The 14,910-nt window shown below is 42.5% G+C and overlaps 1 protein-coding gene across 9 annotated transcripts in view; it reads right to left on the bottom strand.

Annotated features, from left to right (window-relative positions):
- mef2d (myocyte enhancer factor 2d) overlaps positions 1–14,910 on the bottom strand; it is a 106,382-nt gene that overhangs the window by 30,488 nt on the left and 60,984 nt on the right. For 6 of the 9 annotated variants that reach the window (XM_063880071.1, XM_063880076.1, XM_063880077.1 and 3 more), the window contains exons 4-5: positions 11,083–11,220; positions 2,655–2,880 (exon numbers count right to left, since the gene is read on the bottom strand). In XM_063880071.1, the coding sequence (XP_063736141.1) occupies positions 2,655–2,880; positions 11,083–11,220 (364 nt within the window). Of the gene's footprint in view, positions 1–2,654; positions 2,881–11,082; positions 11,221–11,360; positions 11,496–14,910 lie in introns of all 9 variants that reach the window. The other 3 variants (XM_063880073.1, XM_063880078.1, XM_063880079.1) reach the window with 1 other exon arrangement.

The raw sequence follows: 14,910 nt of genomic DNA, 5'->3' as shown, positions 1-14,910 counted from the left end.
TAACCTCGTCTGAGACGCAGAAAATGGGGCACAAATCCTTTTAGTCAGAGGGTGAGGGATCGCTGTGGCGCACGGAGGCAGCAGTCGAGGAAATGATGGATCTCTGTCTTTATGGAGGTGGTGTGTACTTATCAGACAGACGGGTAATAGACAGGGGAGTCAGGACATCGACACACTGACACTGACTGACACACACACACACACACACACACACACACACACACACACACACACACACACACACACACACACACACACACACTTTGGGTGTTTTGAGGCTTTACGACTCTCGATAAAACCCTCTTGCTGCAAACAGAGGGTAGAGAAATAATTTGACAATGATAGAGGGATTCAAATATCTCCACAGTAGTGCAGTGATGTCGTATTTCTCTGTTGGACCCTGAAGGCAGCATCTTCCTCCACAAAAATCCAAATGGGATTTCTCCATGTGATTTTGGATTATTGCAGAAAATGATCTCTGTGTTAAACAAACGTTATGATACTTAGACTGTTTGTTCCACATATTAACACCATTTTATGATTTCTGCAGTAAAAAGCTAATGTTGGGCTATAAAGGAACTACAGCACGGTCCCATGACTTCACGTCACCACCGCTAAGCTAAAGGAGGCTAATGTTGGGCTATAAAGGAACTACAGCACGGTCACATGACTTCACGTCTCCACCGCTAAGCTAAAGGCGGCTAATGTTGGGCTATAAAGGAACTACAGCACGGTCACATGACTTCACGTCTCCACCGCTAAGCTAAAGGCGGCTAATGTTGGGCTATAAAGGAACAACAGCACGGTCACATGACTTCACCTCTCCACCGCTAAGCTAAAGGTGGCTAATGTTGGGCTATAAAGGAACTACAGCACGGTCACATGACTTCACGTCTCCACCGCTAAGCTAAAGGCGGCTAATGTTGGGCTATAAAGGAACTACAGCACGGTCACATGACTTCACGTCTCCACCGCTAAGCTAAAGGCGGCTAATGTTGGGCTATAAAGGAACAACAGCACGGTCACATGACTTCACGTCTCCACTGCTAAGCTAAAGGCGGCTAATGTTGGGCTATAAAGGAACAACAGCACGGTCACATGACTTCACGTCTCCACTGCTAAGCTAAAGGCGGCTAATGTTGGGCTATAAAGGAACTACAGCACGGTCACATGACTTCACGTCTCCACCGCTAAGCTAAAGGAGGCTAATGTTGGGCATGATTGATGTTTCATTTAACCTTCATTTCTTAAAAACATCCCACTATTTTCTCATTATTCTAACTTCACACTAATATTCAGACTTTTTGTCTCCCAATAATTTTTCCTTTCTATTTTCTTTTCTAACTTCTATTTCTGGATTTTTTTCTAAATGTCGACTTTTAAAAAATTCAAGTTATTTTTTTGTAATTATCAATTTCTTCCTGAAAATTATCTCTTTGTTTCTAACTGTGAACTTTTAAAAATGTTCGATTATTTTCTCAAACGTTTGACTTTTTAAGTCATTTTGGGACGTTAGAAATTGGTTTCATTATTTATGGGAATTAAAATGACATTGGGGAAAATGTGAACTTTATTAAGCCTGCTGGTAAAATGCTTTAGCCTGCCTCAGAATTCAGTGTTTCACCATAATGTTTGTTTGCCATCAGTTTACTAGAACGATGAGAAGCTGATCATGTGTGAATCGTCTCTGTTGTGATAAGTGAACCGCTTAGAGATGTCCCGCCCCTTAGACTGACATGTTCAATGCGTTAGCCAATAGAAGCGCGGGTGTTACATAGCGATGTCAGTAAGTTCCGGATGCAAACGAAGGAGTTCAATGGAGGCGTCGAAAAAGCACATCAGGGCGTCTTTAAAGTAATCTAAATCTAAGTGAACAAACGAGCAGAGCCGCCAACACTACGCTTTCAATGCACGGGTATTGTTTTAAGACAGGCTGGAAAAACTGCATCTTTCCTTTAAACCATTAAAAAGAATCGGAGTTTCTTCAGTGTTTGAAAAGTCTCTCAGCGCTTTCTGCACTGCAACACAACAGCTGTCAATCAAAGCGTGTGGGCGCGTCGCTCTGAAGCCTGTTGTCTTTTGTAGAAGTTGTTTGTTAAAGATGCTTCTCTCTTCTTCAATGTACGTCAAACTGCTGCTGCTTTCAGAAACTCATCGTCATCTGAGCACTTTGTTTTTTAAAGAGAGAGCCACCAAATGATAACTCTCATTTTACATGCATTTACTTAATATGGAGTAAAATGTGCTGATATCTTTGAAAATTGGGATTTTAAAATGTGTAACTATTACTTTTTGGGGGTTATTTCTTCTTGTTATTATATTGATTATTTTTTAGAATTGATTAGTTTTACGGTTGTTTTGTTTTATACTCCGTTTTGGTTTTTCAGAACAGACTTCTCTGGTTTGTAATTGTGCACTGAATGGAATATAAAGCCCCAAAAATAAGTAAAGAAAAGAAGAAAAATGTAACAAACTTTTAATAAATACAAACATTATGATGAGAAGATCTCAAACCCTTTTAAAAAATGAACTTGAATGAAGTCACAATTTAACCAATTCTCATCCATGGGCTGAAATAATACTAACCAGAAATGAAAATAAGAGCATTTCTTGGTTTGAAAATGCCCCAAAATGATCGATGCCGTGTCTCTTACCTGCGCTGGCCGGTCGCTGCGGTAACCCCGGCGACACGGTGTTCCTCTGCAGAGACGGTTGCTGTGGCGACAGGAGGCGGGGGTCTGTGAGGGCGGAGGGGACGAAGGAGGTGGTGGTGACCAGCGCGCCGCCGGGGTTGTTGCTGAACTGCAGGGCCGCCGCCGCGTTCTGATTGGACACGGGCACGGTGACGGGCATGGAGAAGTTGGGCTGAGGGACTCCTGACTGGAGGAGAGACAGGAAGGAGGCGGGGCTTAGAGTGATGTAACACACATATGAACACACGCATGCTTTTATCATGTACAGGTGATCAGTTAGTGATCAGCAGCAGAGCAACACGCAGTCAACAATCACAACCAGAGTGTTTCCAAAACAGACCAGATGATATTCAGCTAATGGACAATTACATTTAAGGCTTTTTAAAATGTCAATTGGAAAGATATTTAAGACCAATTAGATGTAAATGTTTTCCCTTTTCTGCCGTGTTTCTGTGCACGACACAAATTACTTTGAGATTTTACCATGCAACACCTGAACAAGGCATACTACAGAGCTTCCCAGGGACCTAAGACCTATCTTTTACGTAAATTAAATTATTGCTATTTAGAATTAACTAATTAATTAAGGGTTTTGGAAATTGACTCTTCAAGCAAACACACATCTCTCCATCACACACACACACACACACACACACACACACACACACACACACACTCAGTTTTATCATGCAAGGTGACTTTGTGGGCCAGCTTTTGTGTGTCGCCTCTCATGCCGGGTTAAAGACTTTAAAGTCGCAGCAGCGGGTTATTGCTTCAGCGTCGGGTTATTGGTGACATCACACCGACCCCCCCCACTGCTCATCACCCTGATGAATAAATACCCTGATGTGTGTGAGATCGCCTTCAGTGAGGATGTATACCTAAACTCCTGGAAAGGACTCCTTCCCTTATATCGAATCCTATGGGTTTTGGGGTAGCCTGAGATAAACTCCACTGTTTAGAAAAAGCTATTTTCTAAAGAGTCTAAATTAGGCGACCAAACGCCATCACGCCCAACATTAGCCACCTTTAGCTTAGCGGTGGAGACGTGAAGTCATGTGACCGCGCTGTAGTTCCTTTATAGCCCAACGTTAGCCTCCTTTAGCTTAGCGGTGGTGAGGTGAAGTCATGTGACCGTGCTGTAGTTCCTTTATAACATTATCAAAGGAACCAGGGAGATGCTAACTTCCGAGCCTGCCTACAGAAGTATGCAATCAGGGCACCTCTCTTTAGTAGTTTCGCTAACATTTTGAATAAGTGTGCATCCCTCGACCGAACAGCCGGGGGTCCAGGACAAAATCAAGAGCGAGGATCTCGAGTTGTCCCGCCAACCGACCCATTTCACCCTGTTCTAAATGGATGTGTGAAAGCAGGTCTTCTATATTTAGAATATGGGCCACTGTACTCAAAGAGCCTGAGACCCAGTTTAACTGAGAGGAGGACGAGGGCACCTCCCTGCCCTTCATCTCTGCCTCTCGTCCTTCAACTGTGTTGAGTAACTTTTTGGGGAAAGAGGAGAAGAGAGGGCAAAAAACGAAAAGGGGGTAAAAAATACGTCTGATTAAACGAGAAGCTATCTCTAATTTTAAGGGTGCAACATTTCTGAATAATTTGAATATATTTCTGTAAAACGTTTTTAATGAAAGCAACGTTTCAATTCTTACCCATAAATAGGGCAAACATTATTCGGTCCTAGCAAACTGTAGCCATTAAAAACAATACATCCAACTATTTGTATTTATTTAAACTTCATATTTCAGAGGGAGTTTGTAAATAAGAGTGTACAGATGGAGCTGTACAGTAAGTGAGGTGGTGGGGGGGGGGGGGGGGCAGCTCACAGCACTGCAGCACTGCACACCGGCCAAGCAGGAAGGGGAAGGGGGCAGTAAATGGAGGTATGGATGAGGGGGGGGAGGGTTGTAAACACACAGCACTGGAGAAGATTTAATGTCGCGGAGGAGGAGGAGGAATATATTTCAGGGACGATGGCAAATGTCTGGAAAACGGGGGGAAATCGAACCAGCAACTTTTGTTTAGCGGGTCTTTAACCTCACGACTAACGAGGATGTTGTTCAAAACAATTAAACAGTCCTGCTGATGTTCAGGTGTATATCAGTATGTAGAGTCTCTACTTTAAAGAGTCCTCTCCTGCTGATGTTCAGGTGTATATCAGTATGTAGTGTCTCTACTTTAAAGAGTCCTCTCCTGCTGATGTTCAGGTGTATATCAGTATGTAGAGTCTCTACTTTAAAGAGTCCTCTCCTGCTGATGTTCAGGTGTATATCAGTATGTAGAGTCTCTACTTTAAAGAGTCCTCTCCTGCTGATGTTCAGGTGTATATCAGTATGTAGCGTCTCTACTTTAAAGAGTCCTCTCCTGCTGATGTTCAGGTGTATATCAGTATGTAGGGTCTCTACTTTAAAGAGTCCTCTCCTGCTGATGTTCAGGTGTATATCAGTATGTAGAGTCTCTACTTTAAAGAGTCCTCTCCTGCTGATGTTCAGGTGTATATCAGTATGTAGAGTCTCTACTTTAAAGAGTCCTCTCCTGCTGATGTTCAGGTGTATATCAGTATGTAGCGTCTCTACTTTAAAGAGTCCTCTCCTGCTGATGTTCAGGTGTATATCAGTATGTAGAGTCTCTACTTTAAAGAGTCCTCTCCTGCTGATGTTCAGGTGTATATCAGTATGTAGTGTCTCTACTTTAAAGAGTCCTCTCCTGCTGATGTTCAGGTGTATATCAGTATGTAGTGTCTCTACTTTAAAGAGTCCTCTCCTGCTGATGTTCAGGTGTATATCAGTATGTAGAGTCTCTTTATGTTTCTCATACTGCCTGTGCTGCAGCTCCTCTTTTCACCCTCTATCAGAAACCAGGGCCCAGTCTGCTCTGATTGGTTAGCTGGCCGGCTCATCCGGTGTGATTGCTATGACCTCATAGATTTTGTAAGGTATACTTTATAACTGAACTTAATATAATTGATATTTTACAATTACACACAAAATACTCATGTTGGATTTTCTTTGAAACAATTCCAACATTTCTGGGAACTTTTTTATAGAAAGAAAATAAAGAACCACAAATACAAAATAAAATGTGACTTGAATTCATTAGAAATACTGTATATTTAAGGAATTGTCCTATCTGTGAAACATAGATATGACAACATTTACTTTAAACTCACAGACCTCAAAGAGATTGTAATTCATGAACCTAATCATTACTATTTTACAAACATGTTGTGTTTGCATCATCAGTCTCTCCTTAACCAAACTGTTCTTGTGCTTTTTTCGATAAATCTGACATATTTAATGAACCTGGGATCACTGCACGCTAACATCAGATGACTCTTTGTAGATTACTGATTTATAATGAACTTTTCTCTTAAGGATTTAAAATTGAGATGGTTTTTGAGAGGAGACTTTGCATTGTGCTAAACGACTGTTATCTCCTTCAGACACCATGGCTTTTTCTCATACGTTCATCTGTAAGTGCCATAATTTGTTGCTCGGCCACTTCTCCACAGGACCTCCACAGCCTCTAGTTGCTAGGCGATTGATGACATAACCACCATAAAAAAAACCTCTTCTTCTCCTAATATGAAATTCAAACGTGTCCTCACCGTCACCCCGGTCTGCGCTCCGCTCCGCTGAGCATTAATCCGTGTTTCCGACAAATTACAAGTGAATTTGCATCAACCCACTCCAACTTCATTTAGCGGTGGCGCTGCTAAGGACAGAGCGAGGGTTAATTGGGCACAGAGGCTGAGAGCCCAAGGACATAAATTAGGAGGTTTACCACTACAGCCACGAAAGCCTCTCCAAAACTGACCAGATTTAGACAATCATACACGGCTTGAAGTCAGATTGAAGACTTTTACGACTTGCAAGAAGCATTTGGTAGATTATTGATTGGATTTAGGAAGTTTTCGGCTCGATATTTAAGAAAATGAACTCTGATTTAAGAAAATACTTGAAACTATTTGATTTAATTTGTCAAGAAGACATTTATTGATCATCTTCAGGTGTATATCAGTATGTAGAGTCTCTACTTTAAAGAGTCCTCTCCTGCTGATGTTCAGGTGTATATCAGTATGTAGCGTCTCTACTTTAAAGAGTCCTCTCCTGCTGATGTTCAGGTGTATATCAGTATGTAGAGTCTCTACTTTAAAGAGTCCTCTCCTGCTGATGTTCAGGTGTATATCAGTATGTAGAGTCTCTACTTTAAAGAGTCCTCTCCTGCTGATGTTCAGGTGTATATCAGTATGTAGTGTCTCTACTTTAAAGAGTCCTCTCCTGCTGATGTTCAGGTGTATATCAGTATGTAGAGTCTCTACTTTAAAGAGTCCTCTCCTGCTGATGTTCAGGTGTATATCAGTATGTAGTGTCTCTACTTTAAAGAGTCCTCTCCTGCTGATGTTCAGGTGTATATCAGTATGTAGAGTCTCTACTTTAAAGAGTCCTCTCCTGCTGATGTTCAGGTGTATATCAGTATGTAGCGTCTCTACTTTAAAGAGTCCTCTCCTGCTGATGCTCAGGTGTGTATCAGTATGTAGAGTCTCTACTTTAAAGAGTCCTCTCCTGCTGATGTTCAGGTGTATATCAGTATGTAGTGTCTCTACTTTAAAGAGTCCTCTCCTGCTGATGTTCAGGTGAATGAGGCTGAGGAAAATGAAAATTATACCAAGAAGCTGTTAGGTAAATAATTCACTAGCTTTGCCGGATGTTGATTCTGCATGTGGAGAACGATAAGCTGCTCCCTCAGAGGAGCAAATCAGGTGTGTTTCCTGGGCGTGAGGGTAAATCTGAGTTTACCTCATGGACTACTTCCCCTTCCTCCTTCCTGAGCGCCTTTGAACGTTTAGTATTGTTTGTAGGTTAGGATTGTCCCATCTTATTTGTTGAGCAGCTGAGGATCCAAACACAGAGGCAGCTTCACATTAATGTTCGATGGACCTTCAGACGGCACAGAAGTTGTCCTGTAAATTATTTTGTCTTCCTCCTCATGATCCCTTTCCAACTTTTGTTTTAGCATTCAGATCAAATATAATAAATGTGAATGAGTCTCAGGTGAGCCTCTAAGAACAGATCAGTTTCAAAGGGATAATTATGCAGCTAAATACTAAATATTACAAGAAGGTTCTGGAGCTTTGAAGAACTTTAGTATGACTCAGCACATACAGTACATGCAATGCCCTAAATAATCACTTAATATTATCCAACGGTCACATTTACTGTAGAATACCTATTTTAAAATGTGACTTCTTCTCACAGGAAGAGTAATAAAGTAAATGTCAATGAGTCTGATCTACACAGGACTCTTTATTTATCCAGATGTAATGTTGGCAGTGTATATCAGAACATTAATGACAGAAATAATTGTTGTAAATTACTACATTGTGAGTTTTTCCTTAAAAAGAAAACAAAAACTCTGATAAAAAATAATAAAATAAATGCTATTTTTTACTCAAATGATCAGAATTATACCCACAACTTAACCTGCTATAAAGACGTTTTGACAACTTTAATATACTGTCATAAAATTAAGGTTCAACGACATAAAACTGCAGACATTTATCATCTCTTTAGGTAATTTAAATTGAATTCAAAGCGTTATTACTGGTGACAAAAAGCTGGAGCGTGTTGGTTATTCATTGTGAAAGCCAACAATGTGAAACTGAATGAGATGTGATTAAGTGTGCGGCTGGAGCAGCGCCTCAGTCTCGTGTTTCACACACTGAGCCCCGGCTCTTTGCTAAAGGGCAGCGCGGCGCTCGTCGAGGAAGAAAAAAATAATCTATTTCTTATTCAATTTCCCACTCAGAGTCTCAGAGCCAGGATCAAAACACGGACCCTCGGGTGGGAGAAAAAGCTCCATTTTCTCCTCACTTTCACAGTGCCAGCGTAACGTTAGCTCGGGGGAGGTTTGGGGAGTGGGGGTCTCGTCTCGCCAAGTGTCCTTCCCGCTCTCCCCCGCCACTCTCTCCCCACCTCGGGAGGTATTTTAGTACAAGCAGGATTAACTTGTATGTCCCGGCCCCTCGCTGTCATGCTGCGGATTATGGAGCCGCGGGGGGGGGGGGGGGTGTTTCCGTTTGTCGGTGCCCTGTGTAAAAGGTGTGCCTGGCAAACCTGGCAGGATGAAGGGCAGTATGCTGGGGGTGGGGGTGCTAACTGCTAGTGGGGTTAGGCTAGCATCCAACAGCTTTACATCTGTGTTGAATCAGGCTCCTTTAAAAAGTCCCTAGATCATTTTGGGGGTTTTGGGTTTTCCCCTATCCTGCAGTGTGTTCTGTTATAGTGCATGTAAATGGTCTGCAAAGGCTAAAATCCCTGTGTTCCCTCTAGATATTATCTCCCCTCCCCCTCCCCCTTCCCCCGCCTGAAACGCCTCCATCGGACTCCTCTGTTTACTTCAGGAACAAAGTGACATAGAACACTAGCGCTCCAACTCATTGTACATGATAGGCTACGGGGCGGGATGTCTCTAAGAGGTTGACCAATCACAACCATAAGCACATTTTGAACATTAAAGCATGTAAACACAGGAGGGGCACGAATACATATAAATGAACCTTAAAAATAGCAGAATATCTCCTCTTGGCTGGGAACAGTTCACATTTGTTTCCTTTATTTGTTCATCTATCTATCTATCCATCTATCCATCTATCTCTCCATCTCTCCATCTCTCCATCTCTCCATCTCTCCATCTATCTATCTATCTATCTATCTATCTATCTATCTATCTATCTATCTATCTATCTATTTATCTATCCATCCATCCATCCATCCATCCATCCATCCATCCATCCATCCATCCTTCCATCCATCCATCCATCCATCCATCCATCCATCCATCCATCCATCTATCTATCTATCTATCTATCTATCCATCCATCCATCCATCCTTCCATCCATCCATCCATCCATCCATCCATCTATCTATCTATCTATCTATCTATCTATCCATCCATCCATCCATCCATCCATCCATCCATCCATCCATCCATCCATCTATCCACTATCCCTTTCTCTCTCTCTATCCATCCATCCATCTATCTAATATCTATCTATCTCTCCATCTCTCTCTCTATCTATCTATCCCTCTCTCTCTCTCTATCTATCTATCCATCTATCTATCATCTATCCCTCTCTCTCTCTCTATCTATCATCTATCTATCTATCTCTCCATCTCTCTCTCTATCTATCTATCTATTCATCTATCTCTCCATCTCGTTGGTTGAATGACGGATAATAGGATGATTAAACATGAAAATAAGACCCAGGTTGTTAAAATTCTCCACGACTTTAGAACTCTTGTCTCTGTCCCGTCCCAAGTGACCAATCAGAGCAGCCGGCAGACAGGAAGAGGCGGGGGGCTGTAAATTGAGTGCTACTCATTAAAGTGACATTAATGGTATTATTGAGCACGGAGGAACGGATGAATCACGGAGGAATTGGCACAGGAGTGCAGCATTAAAAGGGGCTTGGCAGAGCGCCAGGCGGGAGGCAGGACCTGCAGAATGTCAGGAGTACACTCTGCAGGGTCTGCAGTCGCACGCTTGTTACCTTAGCGTGGCTCAGTGTTACGCAATAGGCACGAAAGCTCAACGGCACGCTCCAAACGCGTTGATTATTACGATAAGACGTGATTTCCCGCCTTGGTTGCTATGCCAACTTTCTGTGAAAAGATGGACCCTGTTAGCGCTCCTCTCCCTCTGTTGAGGCATCAGAAAGAGTGTATTAAACTTCCCTGTGATGACTGTCCCTTAAGGTGGATTATCACAGAGAGGCAGGCACTATATGGAGGTTTATTTTGTACTCGCAGAAAGGGAAATATGTTCCTTGTTTTTAAAGTAAAACGAGATATGAAGGGCGGATGCTAGTAGAGCTAGCGGCCTCGTACACACGACATTTCAGCCATGTCATCCCCTCTTTCAACGTTCTAATAAAGGCATTGGAGGCCTACAAAGCTTTATGAACACTGAAGCATGGAGACATGTCATAGTAGAGGAACTGAATACTGATAAGAACCAGAATATGTCACATTTAGAAGCTGACTATTATTAATGCAGAATAATTGATTGTGAAAATAATCGTTAGCTGCAGCGCTAATTTTGGAAGTTTTCCCCTCACCTAACCCTTGCTCAGTCACACACCGTCAGAGGGGGGTTGTGGGTAGTGATTTGGTGGGTGGTTGGGGGGGGGGTTGGGTGAGCGGTGGAGTGTGAGGTAAAGGGGGGAGGAGGTGGTGTTGGTGAAGGCGAGTGCTCTGTGAGTGTAAGGCCGCCGTCAGCAGGCGGAAAAACTGGAGCGCCAGCAGCAATATGAGGAGGGGGGGGCAGGGTTACACAGAGGAGGGGATGGGCAGGGGGTGGGGGGGCGGTACTCACTGACAGCCTATAGTTCTGCATCATTTTATCAAACTCCTCGTCAATTTTTTTGTATTTCTCCTCAGTGCGGGGGGTGAGCGAGAAGGGCTCCTCGGGGTCTGGGCTCTCAGAGTCCCGGTGCTCTTTCTTGTTCAGAGCCTTCGTTCCCCAAACAAAAGAAAAAGAAGAGGAAGAGGAGGAGGAGGAGGAAGAAGAGGAAGAGGGCAGAGAGAAAGAGAGGTAGATAGAGGAAAGAGAAGATAGGTTAGATAAGGTGATGAAAGTGTGACGGTACTCACGCCGTAGCGCTTGAAGAGGCTGTCCAGGTCCTCGGTCTTGCGGTACTTGTCTTCGTTTAGCGGGCTTTGATCGATGGAGTCGTCTCCGTCGGGCTCCGGGCTGTTGCAGCCGTTAAAGCCCTTCTTTCGCAACGTCTGAGGCGGGTAAAGGAGGAGAAGGAGGCACATTTACATTTCATTTTTCATGCACATATGGGGTGAACTCCTGGGAGACACATTAGCATTGTTTTGGATAAGTTGGATACCAATCTTTAAATGAATTATCCTTTAAGCTCTGGTTTCTTCTCGGTCACTTTACCAACCACTATATATATTTGTTGCTGGGCAGGAAGTGTCCACTGAGTTTAGAGCACTTATACATCCAGAACAGCTGCCTTCATCATGCAGAAAAGCTAAGCTAAAGACGCTAACCCAGTCCATTAGATATGTGGCTTTGACTTTGTAATTTCAGGTTACTTTCATGTTTTAATTAATAGACAATCAGCAGCTAAAACCATATTAAACTGCAATACAGACAATAACATATCATATGAACCACAATTATTCAAATATGTAATACTCATATTATTTGATTTGAACTGTATCACACTTATTTTAAATTGGAGCAACCATCACAGAACCCATTTTCCTCCCGGGATAAATAAAGTATCTGCTGCTTTAACACAAACACGAATGAGCACCTTGATTGCGCCACACGGTATCTGCCGATTCCCACTCTGTTCTTTGTATGAAGAAGCAACCAGCAAAAGTCCTAAGGAGCAGTTTGACCCTAGCCAACACATAAAAGGAGGGGTTTTATTTCTCTCGCAGCCTTGCAGAAATCACAACCTCCGATAATATCGGATCCATTTCTGAGGTCAACGTTCGTGACATTGGCCGTCCACGTGGAAGCAAGTTATTAAAACTGAGTCTGCCCTCGCTCGGCCAGCAGGTGCTCTCAGGAAGACTTCTAACCGGTCTTTAGAAAACAAGCACCCCCAATCTTTAGCAAGTGCTGCTGTTGTGGCGTGAATGTATGCATGTCACCGAGGCCTCACACCTCTGAGCGCACGGGCCAATCAACAGGGTTAGTAATTGGTGTGAAGCCGTGCTCCGAGGAATCGCGATTGAACAAAGGCTAATGGCAGTCAGTTTGTTTGTGTTAGCAAACTTTGGATGAGGTGAGAAGGGAGAGAAGAGAGGCAGGCAGGGAGGGAGGGAGGGAGGCAGAGGCTCTTATTTTGAGAGGATTCTCCTTAACGAGATTTGTCGTTAAGTAGCTTTGCTTGGTGGGCCCTTGACCACACAGCCAAGCAAAATGGATCTTAGACTGGAGCTGGAGAGCCTTCTGTGGACCAAATACTAGCTTTAGCCCTGATTGGAGTAAGAGGAAAAGAAAATCCCTACCCTTGAAATCTATCAGCAAAAGGGAAAAAGACTGTGGTAGACAGCAGAACAAATCTCCATCTCATCTAATCCTTTAGATCTGTAACTGAGTCCGGAAACGCTTCCAAACAAATGAATAAGTGTGCCCTTGCTAATGAGAATATGACATCCCGTCTCCATTGAAAATTAGCATCAGTATCACGGTGCTTCAATTCAATCAAAATTATTCGATTTATTTATAGAACTTTATAATAAAATAAATGCATTTTCTTTGTTATTCTGAGTCACCATTGACTTCCATTCATTTATAAACCTATGTCAATCTATTCAGCAGACTCTTCGAGGTATTGCACAAAACTTTTACATACTACGACGTGATGAGGGGTCAGCAGACCTCCTGTGGAAATGCTCTGGTTTGGCCTCTACCAGCTTTATTTCCCAGCTCCTCGTACAATTTATCAACACCTATTTGTTCAGAAAGCGGACAGAGGAGCTTTTATGTAGAAAACAGCCATCAGTAAATTCCCATTTAAACCAAAGCAACGAGCTAAAAGACGCTAAACACTCCAGAGACAGAAATCTAGCTCATTTGTTGGATTAATTTTCTTTTTCTCACCATCTGCTTTATCACTTCACCAACGTCTGCGTCTGTTACTAAATGAACATTGAATTTAATGTGCTTCTCTGTTGGCTGACTTCTGCTGATAAACCCAGAAGACAATAAACTGAAAGACGCTAAAAGCCTCCATCACCATTCATACGTGTGGCTTTAACTTGACATTAGCTGTAATGGACTACACCACCCAGGTCTTTTAAGAGATTTAAGAGGCTGTTATAGTTTGTAAATGAATGGAAATCAATGGGTGTTTAGAATAGAAGGAAAAATACCCCCCAAAAAGTGTACAAAATGCTAAGAAAGTATGATTTTTCTCCTCAAAACTTTACATTTGGAATTGAATTGACATTGAAATTGTGAAAAACGTGCATACAGCCCTAACCCATAACCCCACTGAAAGGCACACATTCATAATGTGTTGGTTAAAAACTGGTTTGGTGGTTTTAGGACAAATTTAGACACAAATGAATATGAGTTTTCACAGTGCATCACAAACAACAGCACTCATCTCATCAGTAAGCATCATGTTCAATACTTCACTCGCCCTGTATTACCTTTAAGTAATTATGCCGTGTCAAGTGACTGTGATTAAAACATAAGAACACGTTCAACGACTACCGCTCCGAACAGTCGCTGCTAAGTGAGGATGACTCAACTCCATGCAACCCTGCAGCTTTGGGAATGTGCAGCCGGCGGGAACTCATTCCTGCAACAGCTTCGACAAAGCCCAGAGGAGGAAGACACGGGTGCTTTAATTTACGGATGAATTAGCCATATATCCTCAAAAACAGGTACAGAGGGTAATGAAGCCACTTGGCTGTCTTTAAGATCTGTAACTAGGTCCTGAAAATGAATAGATCTTCATTTTCTCTGTTGTTCATGCCTCCATTGACTTCCATTAATTTATATACTTATGTCAACCTATGTAGCAGACTCTTTGAGGGAGTTTATATCCTCAAAAAAACAGGTAAAGAAGGTAGTAATGCATCTTGGATGTCATTAAATTCTGACACTAGGTCCTGACGCTGAATGGAAATGTACCAGGACATTAATCCCCTCCCTCACACACCCTTCCCTCACACACCCCTACCTCACACACCCCTACCTCACACACCCCTCCCTCATCCAGTCACTTTCTATTCTGCGCTGATACTGAAAATGTACTTTACACTAACGACCTACGTGCACTACTGTCAAATTGTGTTGATTGTGTTGATAATTATATTACTGAGTTGTTGGTATGCCCCTTTATCTAGGCCCTTATCTCTTTATGTTATACGTTCTGTTTATATTCGCACTGTGGGACTGCCAGAAACGGTATTTCAATGTCCTGTATGTTTAACACATGTGGAAACTTTGACAATAAAGTGGACTTTGACTTTGAAAATCTTTCAAACGAATGTGAAATGCACTGTTTCTGCTGTTCTGAGTCACCGTTGACTTCCATTCATTCATGTCAATCTATGTAGCAGACTCTCTGAGGTACAGCTTATATCCTCAAACGAGGTAAAGAGGGTAATGATGCCACTTGGATGTCACGGTAGAGAGACTTAATAACAATAGCACTCC

The sequence above is a fragment of the Eleginops maclovinus genome, chromosome 3, assembly GCF_036324505.1.
Source record: "Eleginops maclovinus isolate JMC-PN-2008 ecotype Puerto Natales chromosome 3, JC_Emac_rtc_rv5, whole genome shotgun sequence".
Lineage (NCBI taxonomy): Eukaryota > Metazoa > Chordata > Actinopteri > Perciformes > Eleginopidae > Eleginops > Eleginops maclovinus.
The sequence above is the reverse complement of the archived record's forward strand: the minus strand, read 5'-3'. Positions and strand labels throughout refer to the sequence as shown.